We start from the raw sequence: 21,730 nt of genomic DNA, 5'->3' as shown, positions 1-21,730 counted from the left end.
TGAATTACACATTTCAACCACATTAGCCATCTGAGACCTCTGACTGGGCATTTGGGAGAATAACCTATATGGATTTCTGTTGCTTGTTGCATGACTTCCTTGTATTGCCTACTCTGGTTTTCATTTAAGTTTTCTCATCGTAATGTCTGTGAGGAGATGCAAAGCAAATCACAAGGGTTATACCATTGATTTAGTAATTACCTTCTTTCTCTTTCATTTAATAACAACCTTCAAACTTTTAAGCAGGCACATGACAGAAAGGTATCTGAGTTGTGTAAAATACTGTTGAATTATACCCTAATCATCAGGACTGGCAAATACCTCGAACTCGATAAAATAAAATCTGTGATCTGATTTTCATCATTCAGTAGCTTAAGAAGCAGCAATAACGGCATTTTCCTTGGAAGCATGACTAATAGGACTTCGTATTGGTAAATGACGCTTACTGATGTATGGACTTAATAGAAAACATGGGAACGAGCTCCGAAAGTTGGAAATTTTTTTTTTCTTCAGTGCTCTGCTCATGGCACAAAACACCGTAAACCTTGAGCCTTAGAATATAGAGGTTATTGCTTAAACACCTGTCGGTTGTATCATTTCAAACTTGGAAGCTCGTTGCTCTCACACTGAATTGCGCCTGGGTTTGCTAACGCTCATCAGAGAACGCCACTGACAGCTTGCGGTGCTTGTGCTGAGACTTTCACCAGAAACGCTGAGCTGGGTCGTTGCTCAGGTAAATGGAATCTGGGGCTATTTGTGCTCTCATTTTTGCCTGCTTCTACTATGAGCCAGCTGGCACGACTGCCATTAAGTCCACATCTGCTTCCCCTCTTCTGCTACCAGCTAGAAAATGTGCAGCCTGCTACAGTCCTAGATGCAGGTCTAAGTGCGATGCTTTTTCAGGCGTCAGAGGAGGAGCGCAGTCCTCGTCCTGGCTGCAAGCTGGATACTGCTAATGGCACCGTCTTTCCTGTGCTGCTCTGGGCTGCTTTGTCCTGATCCCTTTGCAAAGTTTCGTCCAGCCTCTGGGATGCACGGAATCAGAAAAGCCTTTCAAATGAAATCAGCCATGCAGCAAATTGTCATCTTTGATGCAGCCAATTACCCAGGACTCTTATAAATGTCTTTCAAGGCATTTTCATATTCTTCACTTCCTTCTTTCCAATTAAAAGTAAATAAGGGACTGAAAGAGATAAGCTTGATTGAAAATAGCTTTTTCTTTTTTGGAAAGGCAAGCCATGCTCCTTCCTTCCTCTCCACACTTTTTTGTCATCCCATTTTCTTCTGCTCGGTGGAATCAGTTGCCTTGAGGAAATGTGTTTCATTGCCTGTGGCCCCAAACACACCGGCTTTTGACTAAGATGTCATTGGGGCGCGGGGCAGCAGAATGGCAAATTCGTCTTTCTAAACCAAACAACTTCACGAAATCTGTCAGGGATTTAAGGAATGCAGCTTCATTAAGTGGCAGTAAACTCCATGACTTTTAAATGAAACACAGAGAGCGGCGGTATGCGATTGTGTGAGGGAGATTTGAAGTGAGAGATTAACATAATCGTACGTGGCTTTCTAGTTTGTCATTCTGACAGAAAGCAGGGCTTTGCTCTGTGTATTCTTAACACTGGATTTTCCCAAAGTAAATCTTGAACTTGTAAATCTGATGAGGGTATATCGTATGGTGGGGGGTTTTTTAATTTGAATAGAATCAAGGCTTTTGTTTCTAACATCCAGAAATAAGTGTCAGGATGACCTGTTACTAGAGACGAGTTCATAGTGGCTGCTAACATATTCTCTCAGTATTCTTCCTTTGCTTGTCAGCGAGTTAAAATAGAGAACCTTTGACACCTACAGCACCGTCTCTGCCTGCAAAGCAAGTGCGGGAGGCAGGCGGCGTGACAGCTGAGCCCTCCGCCATCCTGCCCGGCGTTCTGCGGCGCTTCTCTTCCAGGCCTGCCGGATGAATATAGAACGCAAGTGTCAAGGATGACACCTCCTTTATAATCTCTGCAAAGCAAGCCTTTTCAGAGAAGAATTTGTTGACAGTTCAGAGATTCAAAGTCAATTTCAGTTTTAGCTCGTATAGAAATAGGATTTTTTCCTCCACCTGATGTGATAATTGAAGACTAACTAGGCAGTGTGCTAGTCCCTAACAAAGTATGGTAAATAAACACTGTCTTGAGATGTGAAGGATCTGTCAGATGAAAAGCTCTATTAATGACATTTGTTTCATTATCTGTTGGAAATGTTCTTTGGAGATTTAATTTGCTACTGATAGCACCTGTACATTGGTATACATTACAGATGCTGTAGATTACGTTTTCAAACCAGAGTCGTCTTTGAAAAGCCTTTTTAAAAACAGGAATAGGAATGTTGTCTTAGATGAAAATTGATGCAACTTAATATATTTTTATAGCTGAAGATGACATAGGCTATTAAGTCACAGTTACTTGAGGTACTTAAGTTGGCAGCTGCAGGACAGCTGATCCTTTTCAGAAAGGCAAAGCTCCAACTTACTACTGCATTTCACTTCTCGGGAGCACCGATCTGTATTCGCAGTGCGTTGGCAGGCTGATGCCTCCTGTTAGGATTTCCACATGTCCTACTGTTGGGCAGAGGAATAGTCATTAAAGACAGAGTTATAAAGCAATTCAGTGAGAAAGGCAAAATGGGTATAAGCCAGTATGATTTCCAGAATAGAATAGAAATAGTCTGTGAGCCCCTGCATTTCCCTGAATGTAGCAAGAAAGTAGTGGGTATAAAGCATTAATTCAGAGGGCTCATTTAGGCTTTTAAGTTGTTTTAGAGAAAAATAAGAGGAACAAAAGTTTTGTAGAAAGAATAAGAGAGAAGGAAATATAAGAAACACAATGCCAATGGGGTATACAGGTAGTATTTCCCCCACTTTGAATTCGTTGATGACTTCTGGAGGGTAAAAAAATAATAGAATTAGGAGGAACTGAAGAGATATTGAAGTTGCTGCACTCCTCGAGTGATTCAGGCAGGAAGGGATCTCTGCTTGGTTCAGTCCCTGCTCACAGCAGTCCAGCTTCAACGTTTCATCAGCTTACTGAGTGTCACGCCCCGTTGAGTTTCAAATATCTCCAAGGATGGAGACTCGGCAGCCTCTCTTGATAGCCTGCTCCAGTGCTTAACCACTCTCCTGGTGAAATGTATTTGTCCTCGGTAAGAGGAGACAGGAACAAGATACACCGAATAATCACTGGTACAAAAAAACTGAATCAATCGACATGTACTTATCCTTCTCATGAAGCAAAAACATGTGGCTGTACAGTAAGATTCTCATCCAAAAAGTTTACATTCTAAAGGATTTTTTTGATATGTGATTACCCTCAGGGACTTACTGCCCCCACAGTTCCTTGAACACCAAGAATACAGGAAATAATGCAGCTAAGCATGCATTTGTGACTGCGAGCCACCCGTTGTGTGCTAAGTGGTAAGGAAGAAGTTATCTGTAAAAAGGTTATTTTTATTGTGCTTCCAAGCATCTTCCTCTAAATTGTCTTGGACTGACAACTATTAGGATACCAACCTTGATTGGCTGATACGACACCTAATAGCATCTGATATGATCCACTGAACTTGAAAAGGTGATTATTTTCTTTGGAACTGGGGAAGAAACAGTCTACAGAAATCTTCCTTTCTACTATTTCATGCTTCACCAGAAAATGTCACCTGTTTTTTTTAATTAAAACCATAAAATTTGTGTTGTATTAATGTATTAATTTTCATTTTCATCTCAAAGTACAGATATTGAGTAAAACCTCAGCCAGTCACAAAAGAAGGAAGTTTATATTACTTTTGGAGGGGGAGAAAGTATTATTTTTAATTCCTTACATGTGCAGTAGTTTCTCTAGAGTTTAATGTAAGAACATAAGAACACAGTCACATGGAGTCGAATGATACCCAGTAAGTCCCTGTACCCAATACTTTGTCTCTGACAGTGGTCAGCAGCGGCTGCCAGGAGTGGGGTACCAGAACGCGGTAACCGTATAGCACTTCTTCTCAGATCTGTCTTCCAGGCTTTCAATGATCTGCAGCTCAAGGATTTCTTGAGATGGTGCCTTTGTGCTCAAGTACAAAATATGGTGTTTGTATATTCTGTTCTGGGCAATTTGTCCTGTTACTGACGATTTGGGGTATATTTACCTAATTCCAAAATAGTAACAAAATTTGTAGTATGTCATATACAAAAATGTCTTTTAGAGATTGTGTAGAATGACTTTTGTATCAAGGAGCTGCTTTTACATTACAAGTGGGAAGACCTGATTGCAATGCACTGCAGTAGATCTGACTCATTATGTCAGTATTTTATGGCACTCAGGTAAGCATGTTTGCAAAGTAGCAGTAAACCTTTTTGATGTGCAATAACATTTCAGTAGTTAATGTAGTGTTCCATTGCATATTAACTTTTACTGCTTCTGTGCAAACTTACAATAAGCAAGAGTACAAGAAAAGGCTGTAGATGTTTGTAAAATAGACCCTACTGGAATGCATTCACTTCATGAACTAGCTTTACAGTGTATGTTTGGGCTAGCTGGTGATGTGATTAACAGTAAATTTTGACATGTTTGCTTCTGCAGAAGATAAATTCATAGTTTCTGCGCTTTTTTCCAGGACTTTTTTGATGTCAGCCTTGTACCTCTTAGTCCTAAAAGGAAAAGGAACATAGTATGGTTCATGGAACTACTTGGTGCTCTTAGCTATTTTCAACAAATACAATAGCATACTACTGGCATGGCTGTTCTAAAGGGTTTGTATTATTATATGTTGAAAGTATGTTGGTAGTGCTGTGTTGGTAGAGGAATTCTCTCTTAGAAATAACTAGTTCAGTAGCTATATTAACTTCTTAGACCTGGCTTTGTCAATGGAATCTGCAGAAAGTTAGTATGTTGTTTGTGCTTGCAATACAGAAAGCTCTGGAGTTTGGCAAATTGCTTAAGCTTTCAGGAGAAACTGTTTTCTCATTTTAGAAATGGGATAGTACCTTGTCCGTGCTAGTGTCTCCAAGGGCTTTGATGTCCTGTGCTGCTTCCTGTGTTGTAGAAATACAAAATATCTGTATGCTAAAACCATACGCTCTCTACTGCTTCCAGATGCTGCTGTTGAGTTTAGTTGGAAGGTGGATGGATGGTGGATGGATGACTGAAAATGTGTGTAGATTTCCTTTTTTTCTGCTAGGCTGTTATAGGTAGTACTTAGTAAGAAAATGTCTAATCAGAAACAAAGTTTATGGATTAGCTCTAAAAGTTCTGAAAAAAGAGGATTTATTAACAAAAATGTGTCTAGAATCTTAGCTGTATCAGCATTTTTGAGTACCACAATAATGAAAGCAATATATTTTTATACCGATTGCAAGTGCTTCTAGCATATTCAACACCAGGTGTGCCAGCAGTATTTAGAATGCAAACTGAATTGCTATTACACTTTTCAACAGCAACATACCACAAATAAATCTCAAATATTTCACAATGTTATTATAGATGCTATCTTTGTCTTTAACCCGTAGTGCTAAAATCCTGAAATTAAGAGCACAACATGCTGCCACAAGCAGGAGTTTCAGGTGTAGTGTTACAGTTAAAGTATTTCTTTTCTCTGATGTTGCTGAGCAGGTAATGATACCAACAGTATTATCGTCTGTAACTGTTAGTAGTCCCGATATCATCTGTAGAGCTCCAAATAGTTTGCTAATTCTGTTTGCCTTTTATAACTCCAAAAGGAAGAAGATTGCTTGTGTAAGATAAACTGTGAAGATTCAGTGCCATTTTCATTGGTTTGGGGCTTTTTTTTAAGTTTTATTTTAGGCTATATATTCAGAAGAAATATTAAGATGGCAGTGATAATTGCTGTATACTGTGTGCAACACCGAGCACTAGCACAGCTGATCTCATTTGGACAACATCATCTCAGGAGCCAGATGTCTTTGATGTCAAGATTTGGTTTATTTTAAACATCATCTGTTTGGGTTTCTAAATAATGTAGGCCCAGTCACTCACTTCTTAAAGTGCCTGAGCGTGTACAAGTGAAAACAAAAATGTCAGCGTGTATGGGGCCGTTCCACGTCTGAGGTCTTCTGTGCTAGGAACTATTTGTATGGTGGCTTGGACCAAAAAAAACCCCACCACCCCATATCTCTCGCCTGTAATTAGTCCCATGCAGGTTCTGGTTTCTACACCTTTTCAGTCTGAAATAAATGTCCGCTCCCAGCTTGGCCCTGAAATAATCAGCGGGGTAAATCACAATTGATATAGTTATTTCAGCCACAGTTACCATGAAGACAGCTCAAGCTCTGACTACTGGCAGCGACGGGATGCTGGGCGTCTCCAGGGCTCCAGGTAGCTCTGGGCAAGCCCCTGCGCCAGCTGCTGCGGGGACTCGCTGCCAAACTGACTTCCCGGCGCTGATCCACCTGAGCCTTGTCGCATCCGCTCCAGAGATGGTTCGTTCCGGTGCTGCTGCTGCAGTGCAAAGTCTTGCTCTTCATTTTCCACCCAGAAGATAATGTGTATGTAAACTAAATTTTCCTGCCGCAGGGCAGAATATCAGCTGATGGAACAGAGAGAGGTGTGTGAAGCCAGCAGTGGCATGCTGATGTATGCTAACCAGAGCCTGGGCTCAGGCTAGGTCCTGTGCCTTAGCCCCGTCTTTGTAGCAAACTTTCCAAATAGCGTACCTATTAACTTTTTGCCCTGTTTTTATGACATCGTAGATTCAAGGCTGTTCAATGTAGCTTAATTTAGTGGTGTTCTAGAGCACCTTGTAAAAATATCCTATTGGCACTACTTTATTATTTTTATTTTTTTTAATTAAAGTTAATTTCTTATCCCCAAAATTACTTAGGTGGCACCGTGGAACCTGGACTGTAACCTACAGCCACCAGCACTCGGGTGCTGCAGCTCAGCGAGGGGAGCTGCCGTTCGGTGCTGTAGGCATCCTCTGAGAAGTGAACGGCAGCTGCACGCTTCTCTGGGCTTTAAGGATATTTTGGTTAGACGTGTCCCACAGATCCCACAGTGTTCTCTGTTCTTTGCTGGAAATTGAGCTTTCCTTACCTCCTGTAAGTGTAAATATATGAATGAGGCTAAAGATATAGAGACATCTCCTATTGCTTAATTTACCCTACAGAGGTTATTTTCTAGGAGATGTGTATCAACAAAGATTTTCAGTAATTGACAGAAAAAGTGCTGACTGACTTATTAACATTTCTAGGTAATGAGATCTGTAGGGAAGTTTTTAATCTTTGGAAGGTTCCAGATGAACTGCCAGTGGTTTGATTAACTTTTTGTGTGCCTATGTTAACCTTTGCTGATTTTATACAGCGTAGTTGCAAGACTGCAAGACTAAGTTGTTGGAATAACGTTACTGCAATTTTCTGGTCTAACTACCTGGTGTATTACATCTGAATCCTCGTTTCACTGCCTGTTGCATGTGCTTAGCAAGCATCTTCAGCGATTTTCTTGTCGTAGCTCATGTTTACGTAAGGCATGCCATGCTCATATATATGCGAGCAAGCGTTTCAGTTGTAAAATGGAGTTATGAAGACTCTTCGTATTACTGAGGAGCTTTTTTCCTTTTCTGCTGGGAAAGCGTTGAAGCAAATTTTCCTTGCAACTTTTTTTTTTTTTTTTTTGTCCTCTCTTGAGTGCCAGTAAAATGGGTGGGTTTTTATGTTTCATTAGCATTTCTTATAAGGTCTGCCTTTAGACCAGTACCCATTTTCAAAATTGTACTTCTGCAGGGCTGGAAAAAATCATGGTAACCAAATGCAGTATTTGTCTCTGGCCTGGCAAAGTGTTAGATTTAACAAAAGAAGCTAATAGAAGTGTTCAAATTGACCCTTCTCATCATTTGGACTTCTTGGAGCTCAATCATTCTCTCATTATTATCAGAGTTATTCACGCAGAGGCAGAAGTGCTAGTATTTCTCATAATCAGCCCTTGAGCCAGACATAATTTGCAATTTTGAAGCATTGTATTTTGAAACAATAATGCATTAAAATGAACAGAACAGGAATTAGAAGGATAGTTGTGGAGAGAACGCCTTGAAGAGTAGCCATGGTTTAAATGCTCTCCCTAAGCGCTCTTAGTGGACACTGGTAATTAGAGGCACACAATGTAGTATTATTAATAACCTAAATTGGTCCACAATTTTTAAACTAATCTGTGGAGCGGGACAAATGCACCAACAGAAGTGTGCCCGTCTCGCTGCGTGGCTGCAGGGCAGCAGTGGTCAGGAGGGGAGCACTGGGGTGAGGTTTTGTGACCTGCTCGGTACAGCGTGGGCAAGAGACGGTTGGCTGGACTTGGCACCCAGCACACTGGGAAGGAGCGTTTTACCCTGACTCAGAAAAGAAAAATCACTTACGTTATAGAAGAATAACTACATTGTACTTTAGGCTCAAAAATGGTCAGGCACCTGTTAATAGCAGGCTGCTGTTGATGCTTAGAATTTGGGAATTTTTTTTTTTATCCCTATGTATGGTATTATGTCTTGCAAATTAGAGGGTTGTGTGTCTGCTTTTATGTATGTAGTCTGTAAAAGATGAGTTGACGTACTGGAGGTCTTCACTCAAACTTTTTCAGGAGCCTGCTCTTTGCTTTGTAAGTGAGACTTTATTTTTTTGCAATTCTATTTACAGTTTTTCAATTACTGTTTAACGTCTTACTGCCCAGTACTGAATTACCTAACAGGGGACTGCAGTCTTGATGGGCAAATTCTGTCTGGGGGGGGGGACAGGAGCATAAGTACGTTAAATGACAGTAATGAAGGGATATGTTGCCCATTAAGATTACATTATCTGTTGGAAGACTGAATTAGCTTGGCTGTGTCACGTGTATGAGCTACTTTCTTCACTGACAAATAGCACACACTTAGTGTATCAAATTTAATCTTGGGGCAAGGAACTTTGTGGTCAATAACTGCTCTCTTTTTTGAATACATGCACAACATCAAAGAGTTTTTTGCCACACAAGCAAACTTTAAAATGCTTAGACTGTTATGTAATTTCCATTAAAATGTCATGTACTGCTTCTGTGGTTGCTCCCATCATTGATGATTGCTAACATAGTGGTATCTAAGCAGAAGCTTTCTTTTTTGTTCCTGATTCCTTCAGGGATGCCGCAATCCACAGTTTAACAGGTTTTGGCTGACCACCATGAAAATGAGTTATTTATGGTGACTTTTAGTACGTTGTGGTATTGCTTACTGAGTTGATTCAGCCATACAACAGAAGAATCTCTTGTCTGTTTGCTGACTAGCTGCTGTCTTTCAGATATTATCATTGTAAAATTAACTCCACTTCCTTTGACTTTCTCAGCCTGTTTTTAAACTGCAGTAGTTTGGATTCTTTGTTAGGTTTTTTCCCTTATTTCTTGTGATTTATTTATTTATTTATCTATCTATTAGAGCTGTCAATGGCCTCAGCTAGCCTTAGACAATCATGAGAGGCAATGCAAGAAGATTATCTTCTGTTTGGAAATTTGCAAACAGATGGTCTCACCATAAAAAAAAAATCTGTTTTTTAAAAGTTCCACCATTTTTTGCTGGAAGTAAATATTACAAATGCTTAAGTTGTGAAAAGAGAGCGACTTGGTGTGAATAATATTCTGCTTGTTGTGTCATGCCTTTCAGGAAATGTTATCAAAACTGTTTATGAAAATAATTGAATGAAACCTCATGACATGTCTCTTGGTTTGGCATCATACCCATTTTCTATGAAGTTGGGATACTGACTCACAAAGACAGGCAGATTAAGCTTCAGTGGCTGGAAACGGTTACCGATCCCATATGTTGTTTCCACTTCTTTCCAGGAAGTTGTTGTAGGAATCACCGGTGATGTTGCACATGAAGTGTTGCAATTTATGTGCCATCCTCACTGTTGGTTTTGAGTAGCTTTAGTTTGGCGAGATGTGTTAGAATCCCCACCTGAACGGTGCTGAAAATTAGTTTTTCGTGGTCAGAAAGTGAGGCAGAGGCTGTTGATAGAAAATGTGTGAATACATCACAGAAGGCCTTCGTGTGCATTACAGTACTCATGCACAGGGTGGCAACTTCAGAGAGGGCCGATAATTTGGAGTGATAACCACTTCAGTTCTACTGGGTTAAATTTCTGTGTTCATGACTGAGCACGTGAGTTTCTCTGTTGCTTGAAGGCAAACTTTATTGCTCTGAAGAGGTACAAGAGTACCTCTCCAGAGGTATTCTCTATTTTCAGCAGTTACTTGTTTCCTTTTGTAATGCCCCTTTCTTGGTTTGGAACAGCAGAGTTCTCTGGGAACTGGCAGGGATCTTCTGCCAAACGTTGCATCAGAAAGAGTGCTGCTTTATCAGTTTTAACATAGGCAAGGAAGCCTGTGGAAAATAAAAAGTTGTACGTGTCCGTTTTAACTGTGCCCGCAAGCCCCTACATCGAGATGCGGTGCTGCTGCTGCCTGTACATCAGGGCTTCTGTATCATCGTAGGACATTGCTGCTGCTGAGTCACCCCAGCAGCCGTTCCGCTCCCACCTAACAAATAGAACTTGATCTACTAATTTGATTAGATGTGATAACTGGCTATTTCTAGAAATCCATTGCAAATATGTAAATGTTTGCACTTACAAGCTTATTTTTAAAGATAGCACTTGCACAATTTTGCTTTGAAAGGAAGGCTTGTAAACCCTCTAAGTCATCACTAAGTAGGGTGATTTTTTTCACGTGCTATGTTGAATCCATGTTTATGCTTATTAAATTTTATTTTAGGAACAGAATGTTTTTGCATGTCACAATAATCTTTTGCAATATAAATCTTATGATTTTGCTGATACAGCAGGGTGAAAAAGATTACAGAAGTCATTGCAAAATCTTTGAGTAGTGTTAGGTTGTGTGTGTGTGTGTGAATACCATTCGTTACTATGCTTTGAACACAGAAAGCACTGATAGAATAGCTCAAGACACTTACCATTTGTTAATTTTTAATGATGGTCTTTTTTCTATTAAGGAACATAATGCTACCGAACAACTTCTGTCTCAATCAATTTTTGTGTTTTTTCATTAATCAACTAATGCATGTTTCTTCTATAGCTCTGTATTCTAATGAAATATGTGGATGATTTGGCAGACGACAATGATCTCATCAGTAACGCATCAGAGTAAAATCCATTTAGCAGATTATATGTATATTATTTTTGTTATGTCAAGTATGCTGATACACATTCTTTTGAACAGAAGCTATTGTTGAGATAAGTTGTAAACGTGGAACTTCTGTTGCTACCACCCATACATCCTCCTTTCTTCGCTTGTTCTGTCTATATATTTAGTTATGCAAAATCATTTACATGTTCTTTATGTCTACATGTGTTTTTTATGTACATTTCACATATTCTATATATATGACACCATGTTGCAGCTTGAGCTTGTTCTTTACATGTTCTGCTACACTTTGTTCTCTGTCCAGCCTCGCACTGTTGAGTTGCCCTGATGCATTGGCCCAAAGCCACTGATGGCACTTGCTAGCCAGTGCCTCTCTGCCGAGCGCGACAGGCTTTGGATTAGGCCACCTCCTAGTTGGTGACAGTCATTCAAGCAAGTGAGCTTGAAAGTAAGCCAGCTAGGGACTGACAGAGAGGTTTGGGTATGCATTTTAGTTTGATTAGATTATCCAGAGTTCACGGGATTTCCTAGTTGAGGGTCAAGCTTCGAGCGTATAGGTCTGTGTTCTCATCTTTTTATTAATAATAATGTGACAAACTGGTATCACAGGGTCTGAGGATGGTCCTTTCCTCTGATGTGACTTGGCTGTTATATTCTAGAGATCATACGTTTTAAAAATGGTCCTCTTACATTTTTTAATTTCTTCACTCACTGTCATTGCTATTGTTGGCTGAATTTGAGGATTAAGTCTGTGGATCTGTGAATATGACTTTGAGCATTTACACTTATCTTGAAACTTTCTCTAACCCTTAATGTAAAAGGAGAATTAAGAAGCTATAAATTAAGTAGAACCCTGGAGTATCTTGGCAATTAGAGTGAACAAGATTTCAGCCTCTCTCTTTCATCAATTTCTCACACTCTTGGATAGGCAGGCTATTTTTAATTTACAACCTGTATTTCAATTAGTCATAGAAGTTTTTTCTCAAAGCTTTTGCTTATGCAGTTACAGAATAAAATTAAACTACTTTTTAGCTTTTATAACAGGGTTTAGATGAGAGAGCTACTGAATAAACTAGCTGTTAAGTGAGGTAGTGTTTCTGTATTTATAAATGTTGTTACTAATATAAAGAGATTATTGTATAACCGTACAGGTACGTGTCCTCGAAGAAGTATTAAGCTATGTGTATAAAAGAATATGTTTATCAAAAAAAGGTATTTTTTTAAAAATTATTTGGAGTTTAGAGGGAAATGTGCATTTTTCTTTGCTGTTTATTTTCCACCAGGAGTAATGATATTCAGTGCTCTGCTTCTAAGAATTCAGACTGGCAGAAGTTGTGGCCACAGGTCAGTGTTGTGCTCCTACAGCTGCAGGTGCTCCACAGTATCTGGTGTAGCTCAAGCTTTAGCATCAGAACTTTTTTCTTGATTAATACGTTAATTTTGGGGGGCAGTAGTGTACACAATTCTGCTGCACATCGTGGGATAGCTCGTGTCTGTGCATTGGTATCTTGTGCGCTGATTTAGGTAGGGCTTTTGTAGCTCACAGTCAAATTGTTGGCACTGAGCGTAGCAAATGACATGAGCTTGGAATTAGATTCCCAGGACCGTCTGAACATCAGTGTCACAGGTGCTCCGTTTCTGCACTGTTTTGTTTTTTAATTCCAACAGTGGTTCTTAGCTTTGTTTTTAAACGCTGTGCTCCTTTTCACTAATGCAAGGAGCACGGATGGTGCACAGATCCTGAGAGGTGGAGTTCTCATGTCTGCCTCAGAAGGAAAGTTCTCATTTCATTTGCATTTGTGAGAACTGAAGCAAGTATCTCAGCAGTCAGCCTCACAGCAATGAGAATGAGACCATCAGAGGTTCAGACAAGTGCCTGAAAATCTCCAGGTGCTGCAGGCACTGGCCAACCAGCTGCGTGCAGCCGAGAGCAGCTCCTGTGTCTCTGAAGTGAGCAGCGAGGGCTGGGATCAAATCGCTTGGCAGTATCCTCAAGGCCATGTCCTTGCAAAAGTCTAGAGTGTCTCTGACACAGGACAAATGGATGGTGATTGCTGTTTTACAAGGGAGATATCGTTAACAACTGCGCTTTGGGAGTTTCCAGCCTCAGGTTGTTATCACTGAGCACTCTCTTCAGTGGGGCAGGTTATTACGCGGGTGTGCCAGGACATTCAGCGTATGCATTATGGAAAAAATAGTATTGGAAGCAGTAAGGTTCCAAAGTGACCATGGGTTGTGTGTGGGACACACATCCTGATTCCATCTTTCCTTCCTTTTGAGTACCTGAGCAGGAAAGTACTAAGCTTCACGATGATGCAAATGCTGGTGGGTTGTGGGGAAGGTGTCACACACATTAATGTTCGTGGGACAAGTCAGGGACTGTACTTGCACATTTAAGAAGGTGAAACTTTTACGAAAGTAAGCTAGATCGTTTTCCTGGGCTGATGCATTCAAACTGGTGTGTTTTAAATACCAGGAGTGATTCTGGGGACCTGACCCAAGCTTTGCTTCTTTTGACTCATGGGCCACTGGAGAGCAGCAAGGAAGGGCTTTACCACTGGCTGCGAAGACGGTGCAGGGTGGCTGTAGGATGTGCGTTCAGTGTTTTGAAAGGATATTGCATCGACTGTTTGAATTTCGGTGGTCTCAATACTCTTATTTCTAAGTGTCCTGTTTTACTTAATATTTATGAATCGGCATAGCAAACATCTGCCAGAGGAAATTGGGAGGACTGGTGAAATCACCATAGCTTGACGCCAATGTAGTTACCACAGTGTACATAGGGTTGTACAGTTGAGGGAGTGTTTAACAGCTCGCTTTAATGGTGTGCCTTAGTATTGCTGTACGTTGCTCTTCCGTAGTTAAACTTGGCTTGAATGTGAGTGTTAAATAATTTATAAATGTCTGTTATAAATTTGGGTGAGAGGATGCTGATTTGGGCTGTGGGTTTGATTATGACTATAAATCGTACTTCATGGAGCAAACACTTTTAATAGAAATAAATAGCAAGCACACTTACTGTTAGTAACAGTAATCTTACCAAAACCTTTGAATGATGTTTGCAGTGGGGATCATTGACTGCTCCTACAGAAACGAAAGGTGGGGGGGTGTACGTGTGTGTGTGTGTGTGTATCCCCATTGCAGTTCTTTTAAACACCTTTCTCAAGTGTTTGGTGGAGCCTGGAAAATGTTTTTCCTTTGTCTGTCTGTTACTTCTGCTATTGTAAGCTGAAGCTTGACAGAGATGCTGTTAGACTTGCAATCTCGGTGGAAAAGAGAAATCTTGAACTTGTAAATATTTTTGCACAGAGGTCTTGCTAAAAGTGTGCAGACTTGTTCAGAGCCAGACTCATGTAGGGCTGTGTGTTTCCAACCTGTTCTGCAGCTTCTTGTCTTATGAGTGTCATGGAGATACCGTCTGTGCAGGTGATGCTGTTAAAAACACAAAGCCGCAATCAGGGAGGGGGGAGGACAGCATTGATTATTCTGGGTTCGAGTGCAGGGACAGTACAGTTAATGTTGCTGAACTTGTTACAGGCAGTGGTGATTATGGCAGATATATCACTCTGCGGGTGACAAAGTCCAGAGAAGGCAACTTTGCAAGATCACCATGGTTCATACTCTGCCAGGCTGTCCACTGCCGGGATGATCATAAAGCTTGTCAGAGATGGCCACTGGAAAGTCTCCGGTCAGAGTGGGGACAATATGGCCACCCTTTGAAATGCCTGGGAAAGGACCAGAGATGTCTTCTGGAGATGGTATCAGGACTGTCCCTGAGGGCAGAAGCAACGTTCATTCCCAGATGATTGGAAGAAAACCGTGAAAGAGAAGAAAGGAAGGGTTGCTGCCACAGCTTGCTCACGAGTCAAAGCAAATTGAACCCTCCTGCTGCTCCGAGCGCTACCCGTGCGGTAAACGCACCTCTGCCTCTGTTGAAACACAGCACGAGCGTGGTTTGTTCTGGACTCGAATGGGTGGATCTGGAAACTCAAACCCATCAATTTTTTGCTAGGTTTGCATTATATGTTAAGGTTGGAAGTATTCTCCCCACAATCATGCAGCCTGACCAGACATTTACTAGATTGCTTACAAGGTTTATTAGAAATTTCCTGTGTACTTTATTTTTTTTAATAAGGTATTGATTTCAATATATTTCTGTTCATACTTGCAATGAATTGATTTATGGTGGTAGAAATTCTGTTTTGCTGCCAAAACCTGATGGGTACTAACTAATTCAATTTTATCTTTTTTTTAATCTTTTTTTTTTTTTTTTTAACCACTAGTTCTTTTTTGAAAACAAACTGTCTACTCCAGAATTTTGTTCCTTTGCTTTGCCTGACATTTTGAATGGGTCAAGAAAGGGCAGGAGGCAGAAGCTGACATGGGCATCCCAGAGATGCTGTGCTACAGTACGGCATATATTGTGTGTCTCCTCACAGCTCTGCGTGTTCTGTCAGACCGACCCCTGCCACCCCCGGCACTCTCTGTGTATCAGGGGAAAGTGGCTCAGTTCCACTCTTTTTCTGCCAAAACTACTCTCTTGGCTAGAGGATTGAGGGCTATTTTAAATTAACCATTCTCTTTTGTCTGGTGTATGACATCCAGAACTTGATCTGAATCTTGTGTCATATATGTAAATGTTTTGTATAACAGTTTTGACTACTCCCTAATAAATAAGTGGATGTTTTAAAAGATACGTGCTGGCGTTTCTAGTCGCTGAATTTGAGTATGTCAGTTTTACATATAACATATTATAAAATCAGAGACTTTATGCAGTGTTTTGTGTTTCTTAACCCTATCACGTCCTCTGCCTTTCCGTTTTCAGATGATTATTAATGAACAATTTTAGTTTTCATATGCCTGAATTACTTTGGAAACAAGCAATCTGGGAACTGTGGAGAGCAGCCATGCACTTCAAAGTTTGTGTACGCACTCCTACACTGTACTTTTGTGGTGATGTTTTTTTAAACAGCCGCCCTAAGAGCCATAAACATGGTTACACAGTATAATAATATCTCTTGACTGAGTGGTCAGAAATTAATCTTCCTGCAGGGTCACAGTGTGGTATGTCTTCAGCCCACACAAGGGCTTTGTACTAGAATCAAGAGGAACAAAAGGGAAAATATTATAAATGCCTGGTGGACTCTAAATATTTTAAAGAGTTTACATTCATGGGTCAGAAGAAATTTTTAAGAAGTCTGGGTTTTATTTACTGTTTGTGAGTATTTGAGGTGTCCTGTCCCACCATTGCTGGACTTTGCACATTTCAGTGCTTTCATTTCAGTTTTGTTGTGAACCTAAATGTGAAGTGCCACAAGTATCAGTCTGCTCTCATCTGAGCATTTGATTTAAAAAAAGTGAAATTCTTGCTGCTTTTGGTATGATAAATGATCCCACATTTAATAGATATGTATTATAATAAGCTGCTGTTTAATAGATCTGTGTTATCCCTTCTGCCTTAAATAGAAAATCGTCACCTGCAGTTTAGATGTATTTAAGTGTTTGTTTAGTTCACTCTATGCAAAAGCCATTCCTTTCATAATAGGTCTGAAATATCTAAGAAATACATGCAATTTTGTCCTAATAATAGCTGAGTATCAAAAATGATACTCAGATTGTGCTCTCCCTGAAAGTCTAAAAGAAAACAGTGGAATGTACAAATACGGAAGAAACCTAAAATACCTGAAATGTAGCAGGTAGAGGGGAAGAGGAGACATGAAGAGGGCAAACAGGGCTGGCAGCATCCTGCTCCGTCTGGGACAGCCCAGCCAGCCTCATCGCTCCACTCACCCTCCTTGCACTGGAACATCCTTGGGGGGAAAAGAGTCAGAAGTAACAAAGTTAAAAAAAAAACCCCAACAACTTGGTGCTGAAAAAGAATAAATTTACATTTTTGGATGGCGTCCACTGTGCGGTGAAACTGCTCTAGTGGGGCAGGTGTGGAGGGTGGTACTGCGCTCTGGGCAGCTGTCAGACATACAGCGCTGGGTCTCTTGCAGCTCACACGTGAAAGCTTTCGCTTAGTGTAAACTTGAGTTGCGTTCTTTGGCAGTGATAGCGTTGAGTAATTTCTGAAACATCATTTGACCGTGTATTTAAGAATAGTGACTACAAAATCCTAGGAGAAAAAAGGAATGTGGTCCTGTTTCTTTTGTTGTTGTTTTGTTCTATTCTTTAGTGAGGAATTCTATAAACTTTTAAGAGGGGTGCATTAAAAATAAAATTTAAAAAAACCCTATGCAAAAAACCAAAAGCAGCCTGAAGATACTAAAAGTTGAGATTCTGAGGTCTTTGCACTTTCCCTTCCTGGTTTCCAGCAGCCATTCTTGAAAGACTCTCTTTATCATAGGAAAAGGAAAATACAGTTTTGTTCATTTCACAAGTTAGATTCTTTTTTTGTGTGTTATTAACAGGTTTGGCAAACATCGCAAAGATGACAAGAGTGAGAAAACTGGTAAAATAAAAGTGCAGGAAGCTCTTACTTCAGAAGAGGAGAGAATACGAATGAAGCAAGAACAGGAGAGGTAGACTTCAGTATTTGCTTAAACCTTGATAGAGAGAGTTTGCTTTTTAAATTAAATAACTGAAGTTCAATTTTCACTGATGAAATTTCCCAAATGTTGATATGTTTATATACGTTAAATAACAAGACAAAGATGGATTTATTTTGGACATTAGTATAAACAGCTTCTTTGGCTGCATTAAGCACCTTTTATAGACCCAGAGCTCCTTTCCCTATTGAGGAGACTGGAGTAAAAATATGAAATGTTGTCTCTATATATTCTATAACTGATTTTATTGACATTTTCAGAAAACAGATATTTATATAGAATGAAGTATGTTTTGTATTTTTCTTCAAAGTCTTGCATATCTAGTTTTTGCATCGATATATTTAGAAAAAAACTAAAAATTATACTTATCAGTATATTTGTCACTGGAGTTCAGTCTATTTATGTGTCATGCAGTCTGTTTATGGAATATGTATATTAAACTGCTAATTGTAAAAATGAGTGGTGAGTACCTCTATTTTTCCATGTCATCTTCCCTTAACATTAAAAACTTATATATGTCATATGCTCTTCTCAATATTTCCAATCTACTTTTCATCCTGTCTCTTGTAGCCCTAGATATTTGGGGCCTAGACTCCGATATCTCATATATCAAATTAGTCAAAATCTTGGAAAGCTTAGGCCGTAATTTAACTAGTATTTGGGGGTGCACGTGGAGACGACCTCTTTGAGTAGACATCTCTTCAGTAAGGAGGCAAACTTTAAAGGGTTACAAAGTTTGAATGTTGAGTGGTAAATAGATTCAGACACATTTAGCAGTGAAAGTGAACTATGAATTGGAATGATTTGTCTAAAAATTATGCTGTAGCTCAGCCATAAATTGAGGATTGATGCAGCAACTACGGAGGGAACTTTTGTTGTCCTTTTACAAGAGGTATGGCTAGTTAGTCCTAATGACCCCTTTGACCATCATCTCTGCACCTTGGGCTTCTGCAGGTAAGAACAGAAGTTTATAAACGATGGCTTCATCGCTCTAACAGCTCACCGGAATAGCAGAGCCACCGTAACTCATGTAGTCTCCTCAGTTAAACCTAAAATGGTTTGCTTTCAGTTCTTTTAGAGCTGAGTGAGGTACATTAAAGTTAAGGCAGGCTAGAAGTATACATTTATTACTTACTGAAGGTCAGCAGTAACTTCTTAAACTGCAGAAACTTTATAATTTGTGACCATCTGTTTGGATTACTTTACGGGACTTTTTTTTATTCTTTAACAGATATACTGGCATAAATTGATGTAAAAATTTATTCATGCCTTTCTCCATCCATTCTGACAGTATAGGGTGGCTGGATCACAGGGCTTGATTGTTTTTTACTTCTCTGATTGGTTTTTATTTTCTCTTTTTTAACAAAATTGAAGCAGGGTCATTAAATTTGTTACTGGTTTTAAGAGTAATGTGCTTGCAGGTTGAATGGTAAAAGGGAATACTGGAACTGAAGGAAATAAGTGGCTTTGGATGTGAGGGTGTTTGTGCAGTCAACTTCCCTTTCCGCATGGGCAGACCAGCCACTTTGTGGATAAACTCAGAGACATTGAAAGCCGCCTCCGTCACTCCAGCCAGCTCAGGGCTGGGGGAAGGTTAGACACACATGCACAGTGCTCATCCCTGCCTTAATACGCTCCGCTGAACCCAAACGTGCCCAGCACAGAGGCTTTCTTAGTAACCTTAGGTCCCCAGAAAACCTGCCATATACATTTATTCAAAGAAGAAAGACTTGACGTTTAAGTTAGTAACGTTTTCTCTCTCTTCGTTCTCTCTCTTTGTCTCTCTGTGTCTCTCTGTCTCTCTCAGTAAGAGTGGTGAGAGTATAGACTGTCCATGTGGTGATGTAAGAGAGGTTGCAATAGTCACGCTGGGTACCAAGGTAGAATTATGAAATTATTTGTATAGCCCCCAATGCATGGAGCGAATTCCTAATCCCTGTCCATCAAGTTATGCTAACCAATTTGAAACTTTCCTGGAATCTCACTCCTCGTGTGTCATAAAACCAATTTTATGTGTTCACTGAAGCTGCAGAAAATGCATGTGCCAGAACTTCATAACAGCTTGATGTTATCGTAACACGGGTCCTCCTCCTCCCGTTACTCTCTTTCCCTAACTGTGTATTTGCTTTCCTTTGTGTTATGTCTATAAGAGAATGCAACTTCTTTGGGGTAGTGGCATGTACAACTAATAAAAGACAATAAAATAGCAACCAAATGTGTGAGGTGCTTCCTTATGTTTCTGAAAAATTCAGATGTTGATTTGGTCCATAGAGACTAAATATTTTTGCAGTTAGATTGCAGAGGTTTCCTTTTGATCCTGTAGAATAATGATGTTAGAGACATGCTATTAATGAAGAGTACTCTTGCAAATTAACTGAACAATCCCTCAAAATGCTTACTAGGAGACAGAGTAAAATATTACTGTCAGTGTTGGTTCATAATGGCTGCTATTTTAACTTGGTTTTCTGTGGGTTTTTTCTCCCTCAATGTTTTTAGCAGTACAATCCACTTGCTCTGTTTTACTTGGTATTTGGTACTATATACCTCTATAATGATGCAATACTTTGGGGAAATAGGTTGGATTTAATGAATTTACTATGTATGAGAGGCTAGGAGCAAAAATCCTTAGGGGGTCAGAGAACAAGTGAACGGTCCATTAAAAAATCAATCATGCCCACAATTTTATGGAATTATTATGCCTTGACTTGATAATTTTAATAGTATGGTTCTTACAGTAGTATTTTCTTTAAAGTCTTAAAAGTAGTGTTCATATTGATTATGAGACAAATAAGCAAATTAATGTTCTTCAATTTACCATGATTGAAATGAAGAAAATTGCCTTTTATAAACATATTATTAATAATAATTCCTTATTAAGGAGCTTATCTCTTAAGCTGGATATGGTATGTGTTTACTGACAGTCTTAAAGTAATTTTGAACAGAAAATGAAATTATCTGGTTGAAAATACAGGCAGCTTTCAATAAGATAGACTACTGGAACAATTAGGGGCATCATCTGAGGAGACCACCCACCAATCTTAACCAAAATTGCTGTGAAACGCTTGCAATTTGTAAATTCTCCAAATGTTGGATTAACAGTTCATCCAAGGTCATAGGACATTGTCCCCCCGTGTCACTATTTTTTAACACTGGTTTACTGCAGAAAAAGAAGTCTGGTTGTATTATCCTTGATTATCTGCCAAGCACTGATCTGAAAATCCAGATGGGCTCTGGTGTGCTCTTAGAAAGGGTGCTTCTCCCCAGCAATGGCACCAATCAAAACCTTAAGGCAAAACTAAGCAATAGGTTTTCTGAACTTGGCCTTGTGTCTTCTGAGAGAGAGACTATACCGCAGAGTCTTGAGGAAGTCGAGTAAGACCTGAATTGAATTAGCTCTATTCCTGTGCCAGATCACAGCTAGTTTGTATATATATGCTAACTTGGAGTCCCTCCTTGCCCTGCTGTCATCCTGTTCATCACTGGACTACTAAAACTGGGTACCACTGAGATGCTACATTCACTCGGAGAGAGTGAAAAAACAGCCTCGGGCCCTTCTTGGTTTTGTTATAGATGGTCATCTATCAGTTCCAGAGTCTCCTGATGCACCAGTGGTTGGACCATCTTCCTAAGAGTAATGTCTTGGATTTTACAGATCGGAGATGTGTGGGATATCTTGAGCTTTCAGAGATGCTTCAAACTACTTAGTCTTACACAGGCATTGCTATGTAGGATAGCCTTTAAACCAGATTTTGAAACTTTTGTCAATGACCAAGAGGAATTGCTGTTACAACCCAGTTAGTTTTCATATGAATGGTCACCTTCTGCTGTGCTATTGGACCTAAGCCTTTGGAAGCTCACATACTTTTCCATTTCAGAAACTCTGTACATCTGGTGCTCAAGGGCCTTCCAGGATACGGTTTTCTCAATACGTAGCCAGTGTGTCCATTGGTATCCTGCAACCCGATTGCCCTGAAATGTTTTCTGACTTTTTCAAGACCCTGTAGTATAAGCTCTTTCTTAGGGGATGTGAAGACA

General features: G+C 39.9%; 1 protein-coding gene across 16 annotated transcripts in view; it reads left to right on the top strand.

Moving 5' to 3' along the window:
• Positions 1-21,730, top strand: part of PARD3 (par-3 family cell polarity regulator) — a 459,995-nt gene that overhangs the window by 322,006 nt on the left and 116,259 nt on the right. For 11 of the 16 annotated variants that reach the window (XM_054816589.1, XM_054816598.1, XM_054816595.1 and 8 more), the window contains one exon: positions 17,558-17,668. The exons of 4 other annotated variants lie outside the window; for them this stretch is intronic. In XM_054816589.1, the coding sequence (XP_054672564.1) occupies positions 17,558-17,668 (111 nt within the window). Of the gene's footprint in view, positions 1-14,681; positions 15,802-17,557; positions 17,669-21,730 lie in introns of those variants that run through there. One more of the 16 variants, XM_054816600.1, reaches the window with a different exon arrangement.

Source organism: Grus americana, chromosome 2, assembly GCF_028858705.1.
Source record: "Grus americana isolate bGruAme1 chromosome 2, bGruAme1.mat, whole genome shotgun sequence".
Lineage (NCBI taxonomy): Eukaryota > Metazoa > Chordata > Aves > Gruiformes > Gruidae > Grus > Grus americana.
This window is presented reverse-complemented; position numbering and strand designations above follow the sequence as displayed.